Here is a 13,915-nt window from a genome sequence, read left to right on the forward strand (position 1 = left end):
GTTTTACATTCAGTGGACTGGAGTACTATTTTTCATTCCCTTCTCCATTTTTAAATCTGAAAAACACAGAATTTTACTACGAGGAAATCACTTTTGGCTTTGCAATGGAAAGAAAAGAACAGAACCTTCCCTTATCTCACAGTGATAATAAACCAGTGGGCAGAACTCCAAAGTAGAGGACAGCTAATGCTCTCTCGACATCGACTTCATAGCAACAACCCACTTATCTCTCTCTCTCTCTCTCTCTCTCTCTCTCTCTCTCTCTCACACACACACACACACACACAAGTCTCATCCACAGCCCCTTAAATACCCCACCTCTTCCTTTATCCATCTCTGCATCCACTCTCCCTCTCTCTCTCTCCTCACTGCCTGCATTGCCAAATTTACTCATATCCATCTCTGCATTTTGTTTCCAAAACAAACGATGGGCTACGACAGGCTCGGATCGAACGAGGCTGGGTCCTCGCGACACGAACCACCCCTGAACCTCCATGACGATGCCACGTCAAGATCAACGTCATCTCCAACTCCCAGGCTGAAGAAGCTCCTTTTGCTCTTCTCACTCATCTTCCTTGTCGCTTCAGCTGTCTCCGTGGCAGTCCGCTTCGGACTCCGAACCTCAGCCTCGGACGAATCCAATGCCCCAATCCGCAGCAAGCCCACAATAGCCATATCCCGAACCTGCAGCAAGACTCGTTACCCGACTCTCTGTGTCGACTCACTACTCGGGTTTCCCGGCGCAGTCACAGCTGGCGAGCGTGATTTGGTCCACATTTCAGTCAACGTGACCCTCCACCGCTTCGGAAAAGCTCTTTACCTCTCGTCGGAGATAAGCAACGTTGCCATGAACCCCCACGTGAGATCTGCTTACTTGGACTGCATCGAGCTCCTGGACGACTCGGTCGACCAGCTGGCGCGCTCGCTCACCACCCCGGAGTCGACTCAGGACGTGCTGACGTGGCTCAGTGCCGCGCTGACTAACCAGGTAGAAAAGGATGGCCACGATCGCGGCGTCTCTCAAGTTTTCCAAAATATACTCCAGTATTTGTTGTTGTTGGACTTGAAAAAAACAAACACGCATATTTCAATGATAACGTTTTGGATATTTTATGTTGTGTTTGGTTTGTTATTTGAAAGGTTTTAAAAAAAATAGTAGTAGTAATAAGCAGAGAGAGATAGAGAAAGAAATATTGAAAGTAAGTAGAATCTAGAAGAATTTTTTGAAAAATGCTTTTTGAAAAAGGAAAAGAAAAAGGCATTAGTTTTGGTAGTAGGTGGAGAGAAAAATAGGGTAATGATTGGAGAGATGAATAATGAGTAGAGAGAGAAAGAAAAATGAAAGTAATAATTGAACAAATAGTGTAATGATTGTTGAGAAAAATTAGGTAACGATTAGAAAACAAAATTAATACAAAATTAAAATGAAAAACGAACAAAGCCGGTGTATTTAGTATTTAGCTTCCTTTTATCACTTTTTAATTATTTATTCTTTTGCATGTTTAATTTAAAGACTTATATAATAGTCGAAATAAATAAGTTACTAGTATTATGGGATGGATATTAAAATTGTTCTTAACGATTATATACAGGTTTTTTGGAATAATTCTCACTATTAAAAAAGTTACGTTCTTTTAGATAAGGAGAAGAAGTGAAGTTCTTTTAAGTTTTCTCAAAGTAAATTTAAACTTTGTTACTAAAAGATAAGGCATTCATGTGATGTTCTATTGGTGCTACTTTAAAGAGAACATTTTTCCTTTTTGCAATTCGCTCCTAAACAGGGCCGTTTTTACCAAGTGAGAAACTTATTCATGGATGTGGTTTTTTACGAAGCGGCGCAATCTCAGTTATCTATTCACACAATTAATTGCAGAGATTCGTTTTCAATGTTAACCGGTCACAATTAATTGTTGTCATTCATAATTGATTTTCAATTCAGATCGTCCAAAACACTTTGAACGCGCGCGATTGGCTTCCGTAAAGAAGATCCGCAAATAAGATTTTCTGTTTTACTAAGAGATAAACTCTGTTTTATACTCCTATACTAGCAAAAACTAGATAATGTTCCTTACTTACGCAAAGCATATTACTGTATATTTTCCAACACGTGCATTCGTATTGAAACAGGACACGTGTACGGAGGGATTGGCGGATGTGAGGGGGTACGTAAAGTACAAGATGGAGCAGCAGCTAAGGGACTTGGCGAAGCTAGTGAGCAACTGTCTGGCGATTTACGCGGCCGCCGGCGGTAACAGGGATTTCTACGGGATTCCGATCCAGAACCGCCGTCGGAGGATGTTGGAGGCGCCGGAGCATGCCCACCGTTTCCCCAAGTGGCTGAACCGGAGGGACAGAGTGTTGCTTAATATGCCGGTGGCGGCGATACAGGCGGATATTGTGGTGGCCAAGGACGGTAACGGCACGTATAAGACGATTGCGGAGGCGATTAAGAGTGTGCCTGACTACAACACTCGACGAACCATTATTTACGTCAAAGCGGGAAGGTAATTAACTTACATTTTGCCAAACTATATTGGCAAATAATTTCCGCGCTCCCAGTTTATCCATGCATACTTTTTTTTTAGTTTTTATGTATGTGAAATTATTAGACTTTAATTTCCCTTGTTAAAATTGCCTCCCACCATGTAAAAACGAATGGAAAAGAAATAATTTTAAAAAAAAGGTGAAAAATAAATAGAAGATAGTGTAAAAATCATTTTACCATACTCCTTTTTGATCTGCAATCATTTTTATTTTTATATCATATTGCTCTTTCAAAAACAGCAGTAATGATAAGAAGAAGTTGTGAGCTTTTAACTTTGGATTACTACAGTAATAACTTTTTTACTTTATAAACTTTCTTGAAAGTGAAAAGACGATTGACAAAAAAGAAAGAAAGAAAGAAAGAAAGTGAAAAGACAACAATAGCACCGAGTCTTTTCCAGAACTAGAAAGTAAAGTGTACAACACTGTTAAGCCTTTTAGTTCCGTAATCTTTCAAAATGGTCTTTGCTCTCGCTCTTAATCTTACGCGCTTGCGTTTTTAATTCTTGCACTCACGAATTTTAGTTGTTTAGAAAGTTTTTGAAAGACGTTTCCAGGCTTGCGCTCTAGCACTCTCATCCGCATGCGCCCACCCATTATGTAACTTAGCTCTTGACATCAATAATCATGTGACTAGCTAGGTGATTTCTCACGTGAGTTGGTTACTTTTCTTCTTGTAATAAATACTATAAAGAGGAAAAGAATAATGGCACCTCTCATCCTCTCAAGTTCTCTCAACCATTTGCTCACATCTCCTTGTCGCACAACTGTTTTTTTATAAAAAAGTTCTTTTTTTTTTCTCGTTTATTTGGCTGAGTTATCTTTTTGAATTTGTCGGTGGGTGATTACTAATTTTAGGCCCCACAAGAAGTACGCTTAAGGTGATCTTGCAATTAAGTATATTAGACTCGGCTAAAACTAAAATGCCAGTAAGTGAATTTCCAACAGGTACGAAGAGGATTATCTGAAGGTGGGGAGGAAGAAGACCAACTTAATGTTTATAGGAGACGGGAAGGGCATAACGATCATTTCCGGAGGAAAAAGCGTTGCTGACAACATAACAACATTCCGCACCGCATCATTCGGTAAGCTTCTTCTCATCACTACTACTATTACTACTACTAGTAATCAACATCACTTAATTATAGTTGGAGTACTTAAATTTAGTCACTTTCCTCTAATTGATTACTATATAGTACTAAAAAGGAACACTCAGCTTAGACATAGATAGATGCGTGATGACGTAGGAAAACGCATTTTTGTCTTCCATTTTTAAGACTGTCGTGTCCTTGGGGTTGGTAGATTCTTTGTGAGTATTATCTTAGTCTAATTAGGAATTATTTTGATTGACCAAACTGTCCTTTTCCAACATACTACTTACTTAATAATTAATCTTCTCTATACTACTCATCACTTTACAGACTATGGCGATCTAGGCTAGCATAGAGTAGAATATATAACTAAAGTAATCCGAAACCTGGATAAGCTGGTGGATGAACGGTCGAGATATTGCAATTCGCAAAACTGATCAAGTTGGTCTTTTCTTCAATAATAATAATAATATCCTCTTGTAAACCCGTGACATCCTGCGTTACCCAAAAAAAAACTATGATCGCGGTTATGTTTTACCTGATCCTCATGATTTGTTGCGTGGATAATTTGCTCCGGTTGGTGCTCCAAAGTTGATAACTAAATGAATTGGATCATTAAGATTTGTTTAGTAACGAGTCGAGCTTAATTATTTACTAAATGAGTCCTTTATAATCGAGTCGAGCCTCCCTTAACGAGCCGAGTTTTTGTTGAACGAGTCGAGCTCCACTCAGCTCATTTAGTAAACGAAACGAACCGAGCTAAGCTCGCGAGCTGGTCGGTTCATTTACGGCCTTACTTGCGATGACACATGCATCAAGGCCCAACGACCCGATCCAACTAATAAGCTGCCTCTTAAAATTGTTAATTCTCAACCTGTTAAAAGCTTTCAAAGCCGGCCCTGAGCTAAAGCTTGTATTGTGACCGCTTTAGGCCTAAAAAGAATTTCAAATTGTAAGGACCTCTCATATTTTCTTATCTTTTACTTATTATAGTCTAACAAAAAAAGGCTTTATTTTTAATTTTCGTTTTAAGCCCTTGAAAAATCAGGATCGGCTCTAAAAGTCTTATGATAAGTTTGTATTCAAGAATGATCTTTATCTTCATGAACGAACACTAAGTACCCCTCTGGTACTTCCCATATATATGATCACGACCCGACCAGTGGGAATTATCGTTGTAATATTGAACGCGATTATTGGAAGTGGGCCATGGGGAAATGTCATGGTTAAGGCCAGTACTGCATCCGTTCACTATATAACAGTGGTCTGTGGTCCAAATAATTTTTTGATAGCATTGCATTTATCATCATCGCATGAGGACATGACTTTTTGCTCAATACTTCCAAACACTTTCTGCTTTACAGCTGCTTCTGGCAGTGGCTTCATCGCTCGGGACATGACATTTGAGAACTGGGCCGGGCCCAGCAAGCACCAAGCGGTTGCCCTCCGTGTTGGTGCGGACCACGCCGTGGTCTACCGCTGCAACATCATTGGATACCAAGACACGCTCTACGTCCACTCGCAGCGCCAGTTCTTTCGCGAATGCGACATTTACGGGACAGTGGACTTCATCTTTGGAAACGCGGCAGTGGTATTCCAAAACTGCAGCATTTTCGCCCGAAAGCCCATGGCTTTTCAGAAGAACACCATCACTGCCCAAAACCGGAAAGACCCTAATCAAAACACGGGTATATCAATCCATGCGTGCAGAATCCTGGCCACATCGGATCTCGAGGCATCGAAAGGGATCTTTTCGACGTACCTTGGCCGCCCGTGGAAACTCTACTCCCGCACAGTGTTCTTATTATCGTATATAGGGGATCATGTCCACCCTCGAGGGTGGCTAGAGTGGAATGCAACGTTCGCACTTGACACGTTGTACTACGGCGAGTACATGAATTATGGACCGGGGTCTGCTGTGGGCCAACGGGTCAAGTGGCCCGGATATCGGGTAATCAATTCTACGGTTGAGGCCAGCAAGTTCACAGTGGCGCAATTTATTTTCGGGTCATCGTGGTTGCCATCAACCGGGGTGGCATATTTAGCAGGATTATCGGTTTAGAATTTGGGTTGGGAATGTCCGTAAACTGTTTTGGATTGTCTCAAAATGAACGAGGCATGTAGTCTCCCTCGCTCATTTTTGGACTGTCTGCACAAGTTTACCGGAGAGAATTCCTTTTTCTTTAAATTAGCTACAACATGTCATATATGTATAGGGGTTAGAGACGATCCAAAGCCCACATAATATATAGGCTGGGGCATTCTGTTTTTTATTTTGTTTCGATTGAATAATCAGCAAATGCAATTTGTATTGTTCCTGTAAAAGCATATGGGATGTCATATTCTGTCATTACTAGAAAAAGCGTAGAGTCGGTGACAATGATAAAAGGGCAATAATGTAATTTTCCAAGGTAATTGACTTGTTGTCATTTATGTCTCGTGGAGTGTCTGCTTTTTCGAACGTGGGGCTTGGGTTCAATTATCTCCGTCCATTTGTGTTTGTCGGTGGCGCTGCAGAAATTAATATAACATTTCTACATTTATATATCTGGCCTAGGGGTTTTCACAGTTTATTTACATGCAAAGATCTATAATTACCCACTAGTAATATTTTGGTGACCACATTCTAGTATGACATTTTAGGTACCATGTAATGTGTCGCTTATATATTGGTAGTATATGTCTCATTTATCATGTTATAGAACACATTCTATCAATACAATGGTGATATATCATATGGTACCAAAAATGTGGTGACCATAACATTTGGTGTTTACGTGTGTATGGATATTGAAGTTGTAAAGGTCAAAAAAGGAATTTGAAAAAACTATGTAGAATTAGGGATCGGATCCTCTCTCCAGTCAATTTAGACGGGAATAATAAGTCCAAATATGGCCCGCATATTGAGAACATCAATGGTTCGGATGCTTAAAATCTCTTTGCGGGACGAGTCCTCTTCTTAAGAAGAATTTCTAAGTAAATCCGAACCATTGATTTTACGCTAATACAATAACCATTACAGATCACACTCAAAAGTTTTATTGTACTGTATTTTTCTTATATATAATATTTGGGATGATCTGGTTTGTTAAAAAAAAAAAAAAAAATTACGGGAGGACAAGATGTCCACAAAAGCAATACGGAGTAATCAAAAAGATCAAAGAGTCAACCTGCAAATCACAGAGCACCTTCCTATCTCCATAAGTCTAGAATAAACAATTATGGAATCTCCTAAAATGGAGAAGATACTAAGCCCAATAGGTATTTTGGATTCAAATAATTCCAATCAAATCCTGTACCAGCAACGAAGATAAACTGATAAAAGTAATGGTAACCTGAGGGCAGGAGAAAGCCAAAAACAGCAAAAAGAGAATCCATACAACAGCACTCAGGGTGGTTAAGACACGATCAAATGCAACGAAAGACTTGATACACTGACAAACAATGGGAGATTACGTAACCTATTGTTTCCCGTTGAACTGCATCCTCGACTCTATTAACATGTATATGTAACAACAAAAATCACTTAGAGCGACTATGATGGGACTCCGTGCAAGTTAACGAGTATTTGATGATGAGTGAGGATTATGCTTTCTCCATGACTGCAAGTTACGAACCGCAACATAGAATGATTCCAGAAGCATAATTTCAGAACGAATGCATAATGGTTGAAGAGGTATTCAAATAGGAGTAACTGTTCTACTCATTCGGCCCTACTGGAATATCTCCAAATATGTCTCATCTCAAATTGGCCAAGTAACTGATTCCACCAATTGATGGTCGTACCCCTCACCAATTCACCTGAAGCATAGCTGTCCACGTAAGGGGCATGTACTTAAACTAAAAACAAGATCTTTTTTTTCCCAGAGGTGGGATGTTAATGGGTTAGATTACGACTAGGGTGTCAATGCTCCATGAACTCAAACCCAAGACGACACACCACAAAGTGGTGCTACAAGTCCGTTGGCTAGCTATCCCATTGAAACCAGGCTAATGCACAATACTTCTTGATGTGGCCCAATTAGAAGAAAGTTGATCACTCTGCACAGTTTGTAAAGCACAAACCATGGAGGTATTTACCAAGTTTTTCAGTAAGTTAATTTTATTAAACCAGTACCAGTGCAAAGGGGCATCCCCCAGGGAAACAAAACACAAGTGTAGAACCAGCCTAAACTGAAGGAACAGGCTTATAACAAAACACCAAACAGCTACCAAAATCCACAATGGAAAAAGCAAAGAAAACACTTCATCCTAGGGAAAATCCTTAATAGGAATATTCCACTCCCTATACGAAAACCTGTTTTGGTCTGAGCTTTTAACATGCCTTCACGACCCAATATGATAAATGGAGGAGCAAGCTTCTAAACAATATTAGCGAGAGCATCATTGTTACAGTGGACAGAGGACCACTTCAATTCTTGGGCAAGGATTGGGCCGAGAAACCCAGAAGCCCAAGCACATAACCGCCCTAATGCCAGGAATACAAAGCCTATGGAACAGCCCCGAGTAGGCCGAAGATATCAAAATTCAGAGCCCAATCAAGAAAAACAATACAAGGGTAAAGGCCCAGCATTGCAGCAACCTGCTATTAGTAAACCAAACAAGCCCAATCACAGTGAACAAATTCCTAGTGGTTCCAGATTTAGCCCATTGGTTGGGCAAGCCTCAATATTTAGCCCAGTTCCTACCTCGGATCAGCCTACACCAGTTTTAATTCCCATTCCCAAAAAGGTTACTACCAAGAACGCCAAACCCAAACAGCCAAACCCTATCCCCACCACCAAGCCGCTACCCAATCAACTTACTCAACCATCTAAACCACCGGATTTGGCAGCCATCACCACAGTAACTTACCATGAATTTGCCAGGAATGCAGAAGCTGCTGCTCATGGACGACAAGGAGAGGGTGGTATTCAATGCAGAGACAGAAGCTCTTTTCTACATCGCAACCGTATGGTGGGCGGAAGGAATAAGCACGAAGATAAAGATAAACGAGGCTATCGGAGGAGGTCAGTTTTAGTACCGCGTGAAGATCCGTCCCTTGTGAAAACCACCAGCATACCGCATGAGGATTCTTAGGCTTCTGGACCTTGGTAACGGATTTTCTTTGGACGATAATTTCTTAATGCCTAGTTTCAATATTCTGCTCTGGAACTGTAGAGGTGCGGGTAATGACAATTTTAACCGCCATTTTTCTGAGCTTGTCCGAATGCATAAGCCTGAGATCGTGGGCCTCCTTGAAACAAAAATTACTTTCAAAAAAATGGGGCTCTTCTTCAAAAACTTGGGTTTCTCCGGTTCGGCTTATGTGGATCCTAATGGTAGAGCTGGAGGAATTTTGCATGTATGGGATACCTCCAAGGTATCCATAAACATTACCCATGCCTCCTCTTAAGCTATCCATTCTGAGATCACGAAGGATGGCTTTGAGGATTGGGTTCTTACTACTGCATATGCCAGCCCTAACCCCAGAAATAGGGAAATTTTGTGGGAAGATATGGAAGCCCAAGCCCACAGCAACAATAAACCTTGGCTGGTGGCGGGCGATCTAAACGACACATTAAACTCTTCTGAAGGTCGTAGCTACTCAGTGGACACTAACTTTAGTCAAAGACGAAGATTTGCCGACCATGTCAATAACTGCAACCTGGTAGACTTGGGGTTCTCAGGCCCCAAGTTTACCTGGAACAATGGGAGAAAAGGTATGGCAAATGTTCAGAAACGTCTTGACCGTGCTCTCTGTAATGAGGAATGGCGAAATCTTTTTCCAGAAGGTATGGTCCAAAACCTTCCTCGTACATATTCTGATCATGCACTTATATTAATTCATGTTTTCGGTAAAAATAGATTTAATCCCATTAGTAGACCTTTTCGTATGGAAGCTGCGTGGTTAACGAATCCTTCTTTTGAACACCTGGCTGCTAATGCTTGGCATGGGCTGAACATTTTTGATCGCATTAAAAATGTGTCTAAAGAAGCAATGGTCTGGAATAAAGAGGTTTTTCGTAATATTTTTAGAAGGAAACGTTGGGTTCTTGCTCGTTTAGGAGGGCTTCAAAGATCTTTTGATTACCGGTTCTCTCACAGCCTTCAATGTTTAGAAAAAGAACTTATCGCTGAATTTAACGAGATCCTTAATCAGGAGGAGATTCTTTGGTATCAAAAGTCCAGGACTAAGTGGATCACGTCGGGTGATAAAAACACTAGCTTTTTCCATCTATCCACCATCATTCACAGGAATAAGGGGAAAATCACGTGCTTGAAAAATGCTAATAATAGTTGGATCGAGGAACCTAGTGAACTTGCCAATCTTGTTCCATCCCACTTTACTGATCTTTTCACTAGATCCCCTGTTTCTTCTTCCAGGGCTCACTCGTCTGGGAATCACAACATTATTCCTGACTCTGACCATTTGCTTCTTAACGCTTGCCCTTCTAATGCTGAGATTTGGGAAAGTATTAAAGTATCCAACCTTACAAAGCCCCTGGTCCTGATGGCTTTTAAGCTATTTTTTACCATAAATATTGGAACATAGTGGGTCCGGAGGTTTGTAAGTTCATTCAAACTTGTTTCACTACTTGGACCATACCAATTGAGCTCAACAGAACTTTCATTGCTCTTATTCCTAAATGCGATAAGCTTGATATTGTCAAATTGTTTAGGCCTATTAGTTTATGGCTTATGCAATGTGATTTACAAAGCCATCACCAAAATTCTTGTTGCTAGATTGAGGCCTTTCCTCAAATCCATCAACTCCACTCAAAACAGTTTCATTCCTGGGAGATCCACTTCGGATAATATTATTATTACTCAAGAAGTTCTTCACACTTCGAAAAAAAAGAAAGGGAAAAAGGGAGGAATGATTTTTAAAATTGATTTGGAAAAGGCTTATGACAAGATATCTTGGGATTTCCTTGCTGACACTTTGGAATTTTTCAATTTCAGCCCTAATTGGATAAAGCTCATGATGACTTGTGTTACTAACCTATCCACTTCTATTCTATGGAATGGAGAGGCTCTCCCTGAATTTTCTCCTAGACGCGGGCTTAGACAAGGGGATCCTCTTTCCCCTTATCTTTTTCTATTATGCATGGAAAGATTATCAATTCTTATTAATAAGAAAGCTAGTGAAGGTAGTTGGAAAGGAATTAAGGTTTCTCGTCATTCCCTCATCTAACTCACCTGTTTTTTGCCGATGATTTGATCTTATTTGGTGCTGATAATTTTAATACTTGCCATGCCATGATTGACTCCCTTAACACCTTTTGTGATATGTCGGGTCAGTGCATTAGTTTCAATAAGTCTAAGAGGTTCATATCTCCAAATGTGCCTTGGGATAGGGCTAATCGGTTGAGCAATATTGTGGGAATCCAGCTTACTAACGATTTGGGAAAATATCTTGGTATTCCCCTTATACGTGGTAGGGTGAGCAAAAACCACTTTATTAACATTGTGGAAAAGGTCCAGGGTAAACTATCTGGCTGGATAAATAATACCATGAATCTCACTGGTTGGGCTACTATGATACAATCTGTGTCCTCCACCATCCCTAGCTATTCTATGCAGACCATGGAATTTCCTGTAAGTGTTTGTGAGAAGCTTGACAGACTTAACAGGAATTTTCTTTGGGGAGATACTGAAACAAAAAAGAAGATTCACCTTATAAACTGGAATCAAGTTTGCATGAATAAGCCTAATAGGGGTCTAGGAATTAGAAAAGCTAGGCATCAGAACATTACTCTATTAGCTAAGCTTGGCTGGAAGATCACTAATCAAGAAGAAAATCCCTGGATATCTTTGATTAGGGATAAATATTTGCAGAATACTTCTATCTTTTCTTGGACAGGTAAGAAACCTGCCTCTTTTGTGTGGCATAGCATTATGAAATCCAGAAAAATCTTGGAGAAGGGGATCAAATGGGTCATTGGAGATGGACAACGCATAGATCTTTGGTTGGACTGGTGGTATGGAGATGGCCCTTCATAATTTTCCTGGTACTCACTGTTTTAACAATACAAAATTGAGTTCTATCATTACCACTAATGGTACCTGGAACCTCTCTTCTATATCTCAAATTGTGGATATTGCTACTATTGATGGTATTGTTGCTTTAAATCTGTCTTTGTTTTCCATTTCCCCTGATTATCCTACCTGGGTTGGTGCTTCTAATGGTGCTTTTACAGTAGGGACAACTTATAACATTACTAACCCTGCTTCTAGTACTACCTCTGAATGGACTTGGATTTGGAAATTAAAAATTCCTTCAAAACCGAAATTCTTCCTCTGGATTGTGTTACACAATAGTCTCCCAACGAACTCTTTACGAGTTCGAAGGGGCATGATTCCCATGGACTACTGCCCTAGATGTGATGAAACCCCTGAGGACATTAATCACATCTTTTGCATTTGTCCTAAAGCTGTAGATTTTTGGAAATGCCTCCGGCATCATCATTGGTTAAGTGCGAGCCTTAATTTACCGGTCAAAGACTGGATTATTTTCAACTCCAAAAAGAAAACTCCTTTTCGTTTGGATGTTAACATGCCCTGGGCCATGGTTTTTGTGGTTTCACTTTGGCAACTGTGGAAAGCTCGCAACAAGATGAGCTTTGACAATGTTGAAACAACATCAACTATGTGCTTAAGGCAAGTTAATATCTACGCTAAGGAAATTTTTATTGCTTTTAAGGCTTCGCATGCCAATGATAAACATCATGGGACTATGATATTTTTGGTTTTACCCTCTTCAGGAAATCTGAAGTTGAACTCGGATGGCTGCTTCTACGAGTCCACCAATACAGCTGGCTTTGGAGGAGTGATCAGAGATAGCTCGGGGAACTGGATCCTAGGTTATTATGGCAAAGCAACCTGCACCAGCAGCTTGGAATTGGAGATATGGGCTATTTACAGAGGCCTCACGATCATTTTGGAAAAGGGCATGTCAAATGTTACCATAGAGTCTTATTCGTGCGTGGCAGTTGGTTTTTGCAATGAAGGATCACCTGTTGATCACCCCCACCGCCACATAGTTGAAGAAGCTCAAAGAATTGTTGCCCAGACAAATTCGTCCGTCGTCCACATCTATCGTCAAGCCAACCAAACTGTCGACTGCCTGGCCAGACTTGGATCGCAGCATGATCAAAATTTAGTAGTCTCTAGCTCCATTCCTTTTGTGGTTAGGGAATTCACCTTGGCCGATGCTGCTATGGGTGTTGGTCATCTTAGGATCTAGTCTACAACTCTTGTAGTCTTTTTGACTCTTGTAGTCTTTTTGAACCTTTATATATGTCGTTTATCTGGCTTGTTGACTTTGATCGTCTAAGTTAATGCACGATTTTACGCTTGACCAAAAAAAAAAAAAAAGAGCATTCATGGAGTATTAGTTTAAGGTAATTTCAAGCACAAATATAATTTTAAAAAAAAGATACTTTTAAGTTCAAACATAATAAAAATGAAAAATAGGTTAGCCATAAAATAAAATAAAAATTGGTGAGAGCACATGCATCCATAAACCATGGAAAGAATTTAATATAGTGCGGACCCATGTAAAAAAAACTGGAAACACTTTTGATAGGAGAAAAATTATTCTCTAGTCTTGCAACATAATATTTCCCAAGATAATTTTTCCGGACCAACTTTCGTAAGGAAAAATTAAGGCTTCCAATTTATCATTAAAAATTTTGACGGAAACACAAGTTTTATAGAGGCGAATCCAAGCAATAGCTGTGCTCTGATACCACTGTTGGAAAACAAGAGGAACTCACACCTAGCTCTGAAGTGAAATTATACAAACCCGGAGAGATTGGTTGCTGAATTACGAGCGTTTTAATTTATTTTGCACCGTTTAAAAAATTTCAATGAGATCTATCAAACAAAATCTATTTGGTAGAAAAATTATTTACGTAAACACATGATTTTTGAACTTGAAATTATCTTCTTTTTCAAAAAATAGTACTAGTTTTTTTTGTAGAAAGTAGAATACCCCCAATATTGCAAATGTTAAGAGAATAAAGGCTCACGAGCCATTAGATTGCCGTGTATTTAATAATGGGGATAAACTTGGTTACAAGAGATAATCTTCACAAAGATTAGATAACTAAATTAGCTCTTCTTATCTTTATCTAACACAAACCATTTATTGACTTCTGAAGCTGACAGACATGTCGTTGAGGATGAACAAACCCAGGAGGCTAACTCATAAACACCATTCCAAAGGAAATGATGGAGCAAAACGTTTTTCACATCCAATTGTCCTAGAGGCCACCAAAAGAGACGGCCAAGTT

General features: G+C 39.9%; 1 protein-coding gene across 1 annotated transcript; it reads left to right on the forward strand.

Moving 5' to 3' along the window:
- Positions 1-275: 275 nt before the first annotated feature.
- On the forward strand, positions 276-6,073 carry LOC131300087 (probable pectinesterase/pectinesterase inhibitor 34). The gene is made up of 4 exons (XM_058325756.1): positions 276-988; positions 2,128-2,504; positions 3,493-3,629; positions 5,000-6,073. Exons 1-4 carry the CDS (start codon positions 428-430, stop codon positions 5,695-5,697), a joined length of 1,773 nt encoding a protein of 590 aa, XP_058181739.1. The 5' UTR covers positions 276-427; the 3' UTR covers positions 5,698-6,073.
- Positions 6,074-13,915: the final 7,842 nt, after the last annotated feature.

Source organism: Rhododendron vialii, chromosome 9a (genome assembly GCF_030253575.1).
Source record: "Rhododendron vialii isolate Sample 1 chromosome 9a, ASM3025357v1".
Taxonomy (NCBI): domain Eukaryota; kingdom Viridiplantae; phylum Streptophyta; class Magnoliopsida; order Ericales; family Ericaceae; genus Rhododendron; species Rhododendron vialii.